At 34.2% G+C, this 14,140-nt stretch overlaps 1 protein-coding gene and 1 pseudogene across 1 annotated transcript; one reads left to right on the top strand and one right to left on the bottom strand.

Annotated features, from left to right (window-relative positions):
• Positions 1-5,744: 5,744 nt before the first annotated feature.
• Positions 5,745-9,084, top strand: LOC133859771 (type IV inositol polyphosphate 5-phosphatase 7-like; annotated as a pseudogene).
• Positions 9,085-9,934: 850 nt separating this feature from the next.
• LOC133859502 (uncharacterized) lies at positions 9,935-12,677 on the bottom strand. Its single transcript, XM_062294919.1, has 8 exons — positions 12,603-12,677; positions 12,145-12,314; positions 11,975-12,037; positions 11,779-11,798; positions 11,649-11,693; positions 11,002-11,063; positions 10,262-10,395; positions 9,935-10,089 (listed from the first exon to the last, which is right to left on the bottom strand). The coding sequence occupies exons 1-8, from the start codon at positions 12,673-12,675 to the stop codon at positions 9,952-9,954; spliced, it is 705 nt and encodes a 234-aa protein (XP_062150903.1). The 5' UTR covers positions 12,676-12,677; the 3' UTR covers positions 9,935-9,951.
• Between the last annotated feature and the right edge of the window lie 1,463 nt (positions 12,678-14,140).

The following is a 14,140-nucleotide window of genomic DNA, read 5'->3' on the forward strand; positions in this document are numbered from 1 at the left end:
GGAGCGTGTCGTGTAAAATCCGAAGGAGAAGAGTAGATCTAGATTCGAAAATTTCAATCATAAAACCGTTCCAAAAATTACAGAGAGCACGGTGAGGGGCGGAGGGAAAAACCAGAGACAGACGCTATGTGGTGACAAACCAGAAAGCGTGGAAAAAATTGAAAGGATAGAGGGGTAGATGGAGATTTCGCCTTATCTCCAATGGCTTAAAACATCGAAAATGATAGAGGGATAGATGGAGTTTATGCCTTATCTCCAGTGGCTTAAAACACCATAAAAAAGGAAGACGGATGACGGAAGGTGAGAAGGGTGGATGGTTGTCAGGAAGGATGAAGAGATGAGGTATGGAACAGTGATGGGTGAGCGGGAGAGAAGCACGAAGCTTCCCTCCCATGGAGACTTTCACAGAGGACACCAGAGAATTCTAGAGAGAAGGTAGAGGTTTTCGGATATTCTCTGTAAGACAATCTTTAATATACTACCAATAATAAGACTGGCTTTTTAGATGGTAAATTCCATCCTCAGATTTGCATCCGGAAGTGAGGATGGGAGTAAACTTTGTATCCCCATCCGCCATCGATCTCAATTGCATAATTAAGATGTGAAAAGGCTTTTTAAAGAAAAATGCTATATGTATTTAAATTTTTATAAATTAAGCTTTATTAATTGATGTGAAGCTTATTTATTGGAGATTATCAAAAGAATTAATAAAAAGAAATGTCATGTGTACTAATGAATAAGTTATACATTATCTTAGTAAGACTCCCTTTGTAAAAGTTTGAATACATGTAGCATTTCTCCTGTTTAAATAGGGATAATTGTACTACTGATTCCTGGGGGTTGGCCTAAATTACGAAACACTCCATGTGATACAAAAAGTTCATGGAAGGTCTTTGTGGTAACTATAGTTATAAATCACTCTCTGAACTCATTTTCCGTCCACCCCAATGGTTGAGGGCTACGCATGGCCACCCCAGATGCATCTAGAGGTGGCCCGAAGGCCATCCCCATGCTTGGGAGAGGCTGCGCGCCACTCCTAAAAACGTAGCCGAAAAACAGGTTCAGGAAGTGATTCGTAATTATTGTTTACTACAAGGATCCTCTATGAACTTTTTATATCATAATAAGTGATTTGTAATTTAGACCAATCATAAAGATCAGTGGTGCAATTATCACTTTTAAATAATGTAACATTATTTATAACGAAGAAAATGTTATCATGAAACGGCTCTTTTTCAATTTCACTTAAAATAAAAATGATCCTCATCGGTCTATACAATGAAAGGAGTTGGAATTGAACATGTTCAAAAGATCAAACATGATACAAGTGTGTTTGTTAATGTGTTTTGAAGGGCATTTTTTTTTTTAATTTCAACATAAAGGTTATATTTATGTTTTTTTTTTTTTGTGTGTGTGTTTTTTGGAATGTTTTGTATTTTAAATTATTTATTAATATTTTTATTTTGAGAGAAAACAAAAAGACAAAAACTGGGAATTTAATTCTAATTCATTGCGCGAATTTTGAAATTTGACTTTGTGAGATAAAATTTAAAAAAATTTGAAAAAGTTAAATAAAATATAATTTATTTATTTTAAAAAAAAAGTAAAAAAAAAAAATAAAGAAGAATCCTGATTCAACTATATTGGCAAACATACCATCACAATTAATCTAGTTGCTGCATAGAAAATGAAGGGTATTATTCTCAATTTCTTAAATGGTGGAAAGGCTTTCGGCCCCTATCATCTTTGTCCTTTGAGAACATGCTATAAAACATTAAACTCACCAACAAAGTCGTACTTGGACGCATTTATGGAATCACGTGGTTTATGGATTTACAAACTGTTATTGGAATTTATTGAGTGAAAGAAACATTTTGTGCTTGATTTATGGTTCAAGTGCTTTTGGATTCAATAACGGAAGGGAATATAATTTACTTTTAGTTCAATATTTATTTTGTTCTATTTAATGGTGTATATAAAATTACGTTATTTAAAAATTTTAAATGATATGGTAAGTTGGTAACATTATATATTATTAAATCTCTAAATTTGAATTTAGACAGTGATAAATTTAAATTTAACATAAAAAAAAAAACATAATTTAATATAAAGTAGTAAATTTAGTCATTTAATTATTATTTTTTTAAAGGAAAATATATTATTATGAGAGCCTGAAATTGTCCTCGGGAGTGTTTTTGTTCTCTTTCTCAATTTTTTTTTTTTTTTTTTTTTTTTTTTTTTTTGCAGTTTTTTCTACTGTCCAAATTTAGGATCACTATCTCTTTTTCTTATAAAAAATTTGAAATTAAATCTAGACCATTGATGGAATTACAATAGTTTGGGAATAAAATAGAAATCAAATGTATCTTGTGGGAAATTAAATTGGTATTCAACATTTCAAATATGATTTTTAGCAAAATGTTAGTGGAGGTTAAAGTTGAGTTAGAGAGATTTCAAAATGAACGGTGCAAGGTGGAAAGGGAGCTTGGCTCTGGGAATGCGAAGTAACGCGCGTGGTCCCAAAGAAGAGAGACAGACGGAGGGGGTAGAGGCTCATGCAATTCATTTAAGGTTGAGGCCGAAAGATACCTGCAATGACTGCAAACCCATCTACTTCTTGTTAGAATGTCTCTACCTAGGAAAGCTACACATGTGACACCATGAATTAAGAAGAAGAAAATCGAACAGCCTCTCCCGTACTTATTATTGGAGGTTGAACCAACCAACCAGGGAGGGCATGGTCCAGACTCTACATGGATGAGGATTGCTGCAATTCCCTCGTCGAATTGCAGCTAATCTCTAAGGATTAATTTGTCCGAACAAGTAAGCCTCACACTTTGAGCTGTTCAGTTTAGACACTTATTTGTCCGAATAAGTGAACGTACCCCATCGTACTGATTTGCCCAAACTGCAACATTAGCTCTAGGAAAACTTCAGTTAAATTTCCTGAAATTTCATTACATTTGTAATTATCCCTCTAAATTTAAAAACTTTTAATTTAGTGTATCCATCCTTAATTTTTTATTTTTTGTTCAATTTCACTCCTGTGTTAGAATTTAATAGAAAATCCGAACTCAATGATGTCAAAATTCTCAAAATATCATTATTTTTTTAAGGAAAAAAAAATGCAAAGCGTTTTGGAAATTTTAACAAAATTTAACAAAAAATCCTAATAGAATGGTGAAATTGAAAAAAAAAAAAGAAAAGAAAACAGAAAACAGAAAAAAAAAAAAAAAAAAGATTAAAAGATGAATATACTAAAATTAAAAGTTTTTTAAGTTTAGAGGAGTAATTGGAAATGTAATGAAATTTCAAATCAGTTAAGTGAAGTTTTTCCTTAGTTCTAATTCGGTTAAGAAATTGCGGCCAATCCAAATGATTTTTTTTTTTAATCAATTTTAATAATGAGTAGATTAGAAAACAAAAACAAGTAATTACGAAGCGAATATCACGTAGCAAGCTGCCTGCCCTAAAAGTCTAGGACCTAAAAGCCCAGATCCGTTAATGAAAAATTTATCAATGCAGTGCTTTATAGTTTTGTGATTTATCTACTTCCAGACTGTTGGGATTTTGAGAATTGCACTTCCTACAATCAACCCAAGGTTGCAAAGATAGTCACCATAAATGACGAAAAAACATCTCAAATCATTATGGAAACTCTCCCCTAAAGAAAGAAAGATACACTTTTGTCCTTACTCTTGAGGGTACGAAAAATTAAATCATACAAGTGGTAGGTACCATTAATCATAAATGATATGGGCCAAGTGGTCTGTTCTTCGTATTACTTATTGTGGGGCACCCATATATAGTGACTTCTTTTTATTTTTTGGTAAGCATACTTTGTGTTCTAATCTTATATTAGGAAGTATAAAGTTAGGAGAAATTGGTATGTTTGTTAACCATGTTTTTTGTTTTTTGATTTGAAAAAGTGTTTTGACGTGACAGAAAGATGAAGACATATTTTGTGTTTTGAGTTGTTTCTTAATACACTTATTCAATCTGAGAACAAAAAAAAAATAAAAAAATAAAAAAATAAATCATAATAATAAAGATGGTATATTCACACGTAATTTTGATCAAATTTGAATTTTGAACCTACCGTTTAAATAGCTGCACTTTATTTACTTATAGCCTAACTGTATTTATTTTTACTTAAAATAACTTTAATGTATCACATTTGAATATATAAGCTAGGTTGTCACTATTTTTTCTTTTTCTTTTTTATGGGTCATGTAATTTACACATGTAAATTTCAATGAATTAAAGCTAGAAAATTATTGAAGGATATATGTGATCTTATGCGAGTAAAGTACAACTTTTTAAACCACAGATTGTCGAATCAAACTCAATCCAAATGTGTGGGTAAAGCATAATCAACCCATAAAATTATTCATGCCAAAATTGTACCAATTCAACTACTAAAAATTGTTTTTTGAGGTGTACTTCGTGGCCATCACTTTTAAGAGTCCATCCTACCTAGTTAAGTTATTATAATAATTCCTTTTGTATATACAATAACTCCATTTAATTTCCAGCTTATTCTTTTACAACTTGAGCATGCGCACAACTGAAGGAATAAGAAATTTCGCTTAAATAAAGAGTGATCGAGCTGTTAATTTGTAACATCTGACCTAAAAGAAACAATAAAAATAGATTCAAAACATAATATATTAAGTGAATACAATCATTATTTTCTAATAATATACAAGAATCTTCAAACTACCCTAAATGTCTCCTAAATTTGATTCAGGTTACTTGATTACCACTTGAGCAACGTTTTTAAGGAATAAGAGATTCTAGAGAATAAGATGCAAAAAGTCTGGCCATTAACAAAAATTGAAAGCAATGAAGGTATATCTCATGGAGTTTGGCTTGCATCTCCTGTTATAGAATATGGACGGTTAGTACATCACCTAGCAATAAGTGGGTTTTTTTTTTTTTTTTTGACATGTCCACACAAGAGGGGGGAGGGGGTGATTCGAACTAGTGACTTCCGCTTCATGAGACGTGGTCCCCAGCTGATTGAGCAATAAGTGGGTTTGTGCTAAAAAGAGAGTTTTAATCTTGACCGTTTATATTCTTTCACAAAAAAATGTCTTTGTTATTCAATAAGAGCAATAACAGCTACTTCTCTAAATCCTATTCTTTTCTCTAAATGTAGAGAAATCTCCTAAAAAACTCCATACAACAAACTCTCTTGGTGTTCCTTACACCAATGGAACCTAGGGTAGCTCTTTGTTTCCCTTAACTTTATTTTAATATAAAAAGGTTTTATCTATCCTTTCTTTTCCCTCTAACATTTATTTGAAAAAATATTAATTAAATAGTATAGGAAAATGATAAGAGAAGCTATTGTGGAGTTTATTTAAATATGGAACAAAAAGTAGTATAATTCTCTAAATTTAAGAAAAATCTAAAGAAAACTAACAGAATGTAAGCCAAACTCTATATCGTGTTGGAATAGGGGTGTCTATTGTCTAATGGCTTTAATTACGATCATATGATGGAATATTGGGGATCTAATAGCTAGGTGCATCCAATTGTGCTTATGATATCTTATCTCAGTTGGTCCAACGTAAAGAGCATCATATGCCTGTACTGGATTATTTGACTTTGACGTGTAATAATCTTGTCACGTAGAAATCCATGAGACATACGTGACCAGCACCACCTAACAAGACCAATTATCAATCAAATGATAAAATTTTGTGAGGACTATATCTTTTGCGGTTTCCTTCTGAACCAGTCATTGAATTACACCCCGAAATACGGGCAAAAGTTTCTTTCAACAGCTTTGACTTTACATTGCTATGCTCTCTCTCTCATCCGTCTCGGGGTTATCGATCGAGGGAAGCAAGTATAACGCATAATTTCTAAGTTTGTCTCTTTCTCTCACTGTTTCATAGAGGGCGATTGACACAAGGATGATCGTCTACAGCAAAACCCAGATTAGTGTTGAAAATGATGAAACTAGCAGCCATGCTCGGAGGTGATGAACGGCTTTCGTCCGAGGAAGGTACGAACGTACAGTCCACAAGGCATATCTACTACTCCATCTTCATGTGATTATAGCGTGCATGGACTGGATTGTTTTGTGAGCTATGGATATTGAGAACCAGAACTCGAGAGGTCGAAGTCTTGGCAAATGGCTCAAGTGGAAGCACAAGAGAGATGACCCATTTCATTTGACTGAAGTTTCAGGTTAACTTCTTCTTCTTCTTCTTTTCATGGCTTTTAATTGTTATTATATTATGCTTCAAGTATTGAATTTTCTTACAGATGGGGGTGAAGATCAGAGTGGTGATTACCTGGATAATGTTCTTGTTCGGTCGACGGAGAACGATCCATGCATTTCAATCAATGAATTAAGGTAAGATTTTGTTGTCTTTTGGTCCAAAGACATAAAACAAGAAATGATCGATGATGATTTCTTGTTTTGGTTTCTGAGTAATAACCCTGAAGCATATGTACCTCTTCGTACTTCAGAATCTTTGTGGGTACTTGGAATGTTGCTGGAAGATCTCCTATAGGAAGTCTAGCTGTAGATTTGGACGAGTGGTTGAATCTCAAGGATGCCGCCGACATTTATGTTCTTGGGTATGTAATAATTGTTGGTTATCTTAACGTCCTTATCTATTCTTTAACCCCTATGTCTAAAGAGTAAGTTGACAGCAAAAAAGTTATCGGTTGCAGATTTCAAGAGATTGTACCTTTAAAGGCCCGAAATGTATTAGGCGCAGAAGATCCAACCGAAGCGACAAATTGGAACATGCTTATAGGAAAAACTCTCAATAACAAATATGGATGTCCTTGGTTGACACCGATGTTGAATATAGTCTCAAGTGAAGATTACAAGTATGTTGGAAGTCCCGACTTGAGGAAAAGGAAAAGTGTTAGCAGCCTTATTGGGACTCCAGTGAGAGAGAGAACAAGGAGTACTAGTCAACACGAGAAGATGAACGGAAGCAGTAAGTACAAGCTAATGGCAAGCAAGAAGATGGTTGGAGTCTTTGTAAGTGTGTGGATGAAAAGGGAATTGCTCAGGAAGTATTGCGTTTCGAATGTGAAAGTTGGTTCGGTTGCTTGTGGCATCATGGGTTATTTGGGAAATAAAGGTGCGGTTTCTGTTAGCATGTCAATTGAAGGTACTAGTTTTTGCTTCATTGCTGCCCACTTGGCTTCTGGTGAGAAAAAAGGTGATGAAGTCCGCAGAAATCACCAAGTCTCTGAGATTTTCAGGCGAACTTCTTTCAGTCGATCCCCAAAAAACGATAACAGTTCTCCCCCTCTCACCATCTTAGGACATGAGTAAGTGGTCCTACTCGATACATTTTTTTTTTTAAAAAAAAAAAAAAAAAAAAACATAAGATGCTCAACATTTGCCTATTTAAATTCTCAAACACTCAATGTTGGTTCTCAATTTTGTTTGTGTCTGAAAGTTAAATGATCCTTTGAACATCAATCTATATTAGGATAAACATTTTGTACAAGAGTAATTTTTGCCACAAATTAAATGCCACCACAATATTTCATATTCACTTCATGTACTTGGAAATTACAAGGTCGTGTTCTGAGCAAGAAATGGGATTTTCAACAAGATCTAACTCAAATCACATGCATTACTCTTACACTAACATCTTAAAATATCAAACGGTATTAAATATTCAAAAATAATTTCAATATTTGATTTCTGTTAAAAATTCCAAATAAATACTAAAATCCAAAACATATCCGATTACCTAAGTATTTGGGTGAGGGGAAAGTGGGGAAAAACCTTGGTAAAGATAATTTTAATAGGTTGAAGAGAATTATGAAGTTAAATGATTTATGTTGAATGAATTACTGATCTCTAACAAATTAAAACGTACTTTGTTTATGGAGTAGCCGGATATTCTGGTTCGGGGATCTCAACTATAGGCTATGCTTGGAGGACAGTTTTGCTAGGCAGCTTATAAAGAAGCAAGACTGGATAGCGTTGAAAGAGTTTGATCAGCTCCGAAGGGAACAAGAAGATGGAAGAGTATTCCAGGGTTGGAAAGAGGGAAACATAGATTTTGCGCCCACATACAAGTATTCTTCCTCAAATCATAATCGTTACTCAGGTGGCCTTCCAAGCAGATCAGGAGAGAAGCAAAGGACTCCAGCATGGTATAACTATCAATCACGGTTCTCGCTTAAAATTTTTGAATGGCCCAAATGAGCCCCCAACCAATCCTAGGCTGCAAGTGATAGCTTGAACTAAATTTCCATTCTCATTTAGTCAGTAGGTATAAATTGGAAATTATTGTTGGCTGTTTTAAATTAACTTTGTGAGAACAATCCATGAAAAAAGATCATGTAATGGCAGGTGTGATAGAATTCTATGGTATGGGAGAGGAACAAAACAACTATCCTATTTTCGCAGTGAAAGCAAGTTCTCTGATCATCGGCCTGTCTCTGCCCTATTCTCTACGCAGATAAAGCTGTTAAGTCTACCAGTCCAGGAGTTGTTGCAATGCACGCCATTTTTCCCACCATAAGGCCTCTACAAACTGTAAGTTCTCCCTCTCCCTGATAGCCCCAAAATATTAGTTTTTCCAAGAAACTATATTTGTACATACATTTCAGTATATCGTATCAGTATGTAAACGTGTTGCCATGATAAGATTGTTGTTGTCAACAACATTATCATCATCACAATTATTGTAATTATTGCAGGGACGGAGCGACACATGATTAAGTGGCCAAATAGACATTTCTATAGTTGATTGTAAAGGATTTTGAAGTATCACCAACACGGATGCATAACTATAGGTCAAACAGAATGGATACAGCTGGCCTATGCACCTGCAGGCTGGCTTCTCCAGATATCCTAATGTCTCAGTCTTCTACTAATTTCTCCGTTTTCTTTGTGATCCCTATTTTTTCGCAATGGAAGTTAGATCTGATAAATGAAATGTAAAGCATTAGATTGTCTTAGCAGGGAATTATCCGGCGAAACAAAGGGCATGAGGGTGTGAATATTGGGATTTTTTGAAACGTTTATGGAAATAAGCTGAAAGAATACTAATGAAGCTTTATAGCACAAAATGCAATTCCAGACTATTAGCATGTTTTTTTTTATTACCTAGAACACAGGGCTTTTGTTCTACTTCCCTAGCCAGTTGTTTTCAATATGAACAGAAGTCCCATGAATGCGTAGACCCACAAGTTCTCAATTGTAGTACATATATGATAAGATGAATACTATGAATGCAGTGATACCGAGTAGACTACTTACAAGGGATCAGTTTGCTTCATTTGCCTGAAGAAATTCATCCAGAGCCTCCACATTATCCCGATGACACCTGGAACATATACATCTCCTCTGCAGCTCCTCACCAAGGGAAGCACACCTCAATTCCATTTCAGAAGTCTGCTTGTTTCCAGTCAAAGAAACATTCTTGGCAGGTTGTGCACAGAAACTATGTTACTTGAAGCACAAGTAAAATTTTCAGATTAATTAATCATAAGAGAAAGCATAGTTTCCCTATTCTATGCTAATTAATTTTAATTAAACATTAAAGGCTCTTTTTGATTGCTGAGATGACCAAGAAAATAGGAAAAATGAAAAACAAAATAAGAAATGAGAATAAAGAAAGAAGGAAAAAAGTATAAAAAAATGAAACATTTTAAGGTCAGTTACTGCCAAGCTTGTTAACATTTCTTTCCTTCCCCGCATCTTCTTGATAACAAAAGCATTAACTCGTGGAAGAAGCAGTGTCTAGGAGCAGCTTGTAATAACAGCAAATATGGTTTTTCAAAAGGTGAAATTAGACTTATGAAGTGCAAGGGGTTGTTAACAGAATGTTCATATAGAACTGATCTGAAGTCATTTACCCATGAATTGAAACAGTGACCATATGAGCTTGACAATATTATATTCTTCATGTTACATTCCTAGAAATTATTTCTAGTACGTAAACCAGTAAGTCAGTAACTTTGAATTGGTACTACCCAATGTAATTTTTTATGAGGATATATTGTTATGTCCTCTAACTCTTTTGTTACTTTAATTATCACGTCCATTAGAGACACCTTCTCCTCATAATCAATCAACTCCTGCTGGACCTGCGGGAGTCCCAGACAATTTAAGTATTATCACATTATATTCCAACGGAATATTTCAAAAAGATTTCATATGAGAATGAATAATAGATGTAAAAGGATGAACTCTTACAGATAGGCATTTTGAAAATCGCATCAAACTGCAGAAATTTTATGAAGAGGATCAATTTCTCACCTGCTTTTGAAAATTCTGTTCTGCTTGGTATTCTTCTTCCTCTTTAGTTGTTTGAGATATTATATGGGCCAGTGTATCCTCCAAAGCTTTTAAAGCAACTTCACCTACTTTCTTCACATGTATGTGTTCGGCTACTGGAACAATGTCACATGCTTCCTCAGTTTCTAGATGAGGACAAGGACAATGAAAGTAATTCCATGCGAGAAAGGAAAACATAAGAAAGTACGGAGGGAAGAAGAAATTGGAAAAAATGAGGGTATGGGGGAGAGGCATAGGAGAGCTTTTGATACATGCAATTGGCAAAGTTGGCAAAAATTTGACTTAAGGTTTTACATGTATCTTTTTGATAAGTAGGTTTTACATGTATCTTAATGAATGCTTCTCTCCAAAAATTTGACTTACGCTTCTTCGGTAATTTAAAAGGACATTGTCAATCAATAGTGGTAAATCATTCTATCCAGAAACTTCATTATTCAACAAGCTTCTGGAAATTCAATTGAGGCTTAAACTTCACTTGCCCAAGATGCAGGATTGATTGGTGCTAAATTATTAAAATCGCAAACCAACAAATCAGTTCCATCTGCAGAAGGTTTTGGCTTTTAACTTAGATACTTGGTCTCTATATAAATTGGAAATAGTTGTATATTTGCAAACTTTTTATTTCACGAACGTAAATGCCATGAACTAAAAATCAATTTCCCTGACATTATTAAACAGAAAAACAGTACACAGGCCATCACCTGCGGCAGCTCCAACATCACTTTCCTGGTGAACATTACAAGCGATTACTTCTTGGAATTTCCTGCAATAACAAGCAGTAATATCCCAGTAGTAAATACCAGGATACATCACTTAAAATTAAACTAGCACATTCATTGCAATCATGTATGGTGCAAAGGAATTGCTACATATATTTCATAATGATTTGAATACTTTCTTATATACTGCATAAAGGTCAATTGCATTTTGTTCCCCTGCATCCCCCCTTTCTTGGGAATAATGAGACTTTATTGAATAGCACAATGGACAGCGGTTCATGGAAGTTTATTCTAATGCATTAATAAGCTCGCGGTTGCTATATCTCTTTTGTGGGAAATTGAATAAAACCTACAGGTACTACACTATCTAAAAGATACCCTACAGACTAGACTGTCTATCAGGACCATTTTGACACAATACTGAAATTTTTGCGATGGATTTCTTTGCTTTCTGTAGAACTCAACTAAAAATAATCCACCTAATAATATTGTACACGCACATAACGTTTCATATTTCATAAAGAAACATTGTCGTGAATCAGGATCATATATCAAACACTGGTTTGGAGATTTTGAAGAAGATAAAAAGAAAAGAGTAAAATAATAAGATCTGTGAAAATGAGACCAACCTTATCTTAGTGTTGAGCTCAAACATTTGGTTTATAAACTCATCTCTGCATGGACAATAAGAGCACTTAGTAAAAAACAAGAAATCCATACAGAAAAGAAATATTATGTGTGGAGATGACAAGCCTGTACCGCAAAGCTCCTTCGTTATGCTTTGCATGATCCAATCACATTTTCCCATACGTTAAGATTCAAAGGAAAAAAAAAACATAAACAGAATCAGTCAATCAGAGGTACGTATGTGAAAGCGATCACAATTCAATTAGCCTTATTATCAGAAACCAGAACCACAAAGAAAAATTGGACTAAACAAAAGCCTGGTCAGTACCTTAAGAGCTTCTAGATCAGATCCGACGGTGGATATTTCGTCGTGAATCAGATCAATTCTTGCCTGATAGAAGTCAGATATGTAATTACATTGAAAACAATTCGACTAGACTGGAACAAATTGAGCAGAAATTCAATCACAAATTGACACGAAATCCTAAGTAACAAAACCTCTAGGGTTTGAATCGAGGCTTCGTTCATAGCCAATTCAACTTCGTAACCTTTAAACTCTTGCTCATCGGTTTCTTTTGCGCGCTTGGCGTCTTCGAGCTCCGCATTTGCTACGTCGAGCTCAGACCGAAGCTCTTCGAATCGCTTCTTTAAGCCAACTACTCTTCTCTCTGCATATATCAAAACACGTATATACGAAGATCAATGGTTACTTTTCAGAAAATCAAAGAGAGAGATTCAAAGTATCTGTTTGGTTGCCAAGAAAATGTAGGATGATAGAACAAATAGCTCATCGCAATCGGCTGTGCCTAATTCTAGTATTTGGATTCGTTTCGATGCAGCTTGTTGTGCTTTTTAATAGGAAAACAGCATGGCGCATGAGATTCAGAGTTGATTTTATTTGTTTCTTTTTCCAACATTTTATCGGGAACCAAATGGAGTATGTACCGACAGAGTACCTCCTTGAGATTTTTCAGAGGCGAAGTCGCGGATTAGGGTTAGAAGCTGCTTCTGAGGGTCACTTCCCGCCATGGCTTTTCAGCTTTGGTTTCGCGCTACTTCTTCTGCACAAAGCTTTATTTATGCTCTTTTTTCTTTTTTTTTCTTTTGCTGTAGCTGTTTCTCGCTCCGCATTTATTTTAGAGGGGTGCTACATGCACCCCTCATCCACCCTTCATCTTCCATTTACAATAAAAAAATTGATTTTAAGCAAAAAGGTATCTCTAATGTGACATTAGAAACACTTTTTGCTTAAAATCAATTTTTTTAAGCAAAAAAGGTGGACAATGGGGATGAGGGGAGGATTTTTAGCATTTCCCTTTATTTTATAAATCTCAACTATTATTTTTAAATTAATTCACATAAATATTTATAATTTTTATTTATTTCATATTTTTCGTATTTTAAAAAATAATAAAAATTAATTTTTACCTTAAATTTTCATTTTATTTGAATTTAGCCTTTGCATTTTCAATTTCAATGATACTACTGCTACTTTTAAGTTTTACCCAAATTTAAAATAGAATATCTCTCTTGGAGAGATAATATTCCACATAATATAATAATAAGATAGCTTCCTAAAAGATTATATGGCAAGAGGGAGGCCCATAAAAAAAGAAAGACAAGACAGAGAGGGGTGGCTCTCTCACTCTATGGTCCATGTCAATACCCCAATACCATGTCACCTCAGAAATAAATACCAAGTCATTCATAGAAAGACCCACAAAAATCAATCAATCTTACCTGAATTTATTATCCTCCACCGTCGAAGGTTGTCGGATTCCAGTCGGAGGTTGATGGCCGCCACCAAAGTCCGTTGCTATTTTTTCCGTATAAGCTAAATGCTAAAAAATGTAAAATCTTTTCTTGAAAAATGATTTTCGTTGAAAATATAAAGCTGTATATGAAAATTTAGGAATTAAATATGATTTTTTTTCTTCCTAAAAATGAATGTCACAAAAATTATAATTGTCCCATTTTTTTTTTCATTGGAATCGAGCACACATTATATATAACTATTTAAGCACGTTGCTTAATAGAGATAATATCTTACATATAAGTGGGGGTTTCCTCCAAACAAAAAAAAAAAAAAAAAAAAAACATTGCTCCTCCCTCGGCCTAAAATAAAATAAAATTTTGCCCATTATTTTGTTTATTTTTTTAGTCTTGCCGCCTAAATTTTTTTTCTTTCAATTTGACTCTCCCATATTGACAAGACTGAGTCTGCCACTAAAGCTGTCCCATTTAAATTACAACTATCATGATAACCTGCCAGTTATGCATACTGTTGAGTATCATCGCCACATTATTTTTAACTTTTTTTGTAATGATTGGAATTGAACACGCATATAAAATCGTCCCACTTGAAAACAATGATAAGACTTTTAGAAATTGTACGTATTAAAATACTCAATCTCATACAAATGGTGACTATTGTCGGCCCAAGCCCAGGGGCAAGTAGATTGACTTTCAGGACCTAAGCCCCAAATAAGTTCAA

Source organism: Alnus glutinosa, chromosome 2, assembly GCF_958979055.1.
Source record: "Alnus glutinosa chromosome 2, dhAlnGlut1.1, whole genome shotgun sequence".
NCBI lineage: Eukaryota > Viridiplantae > Streptophyta > Magnoliopsida > Fagales > Betulaceae > Alnus > Alnus glutinosa.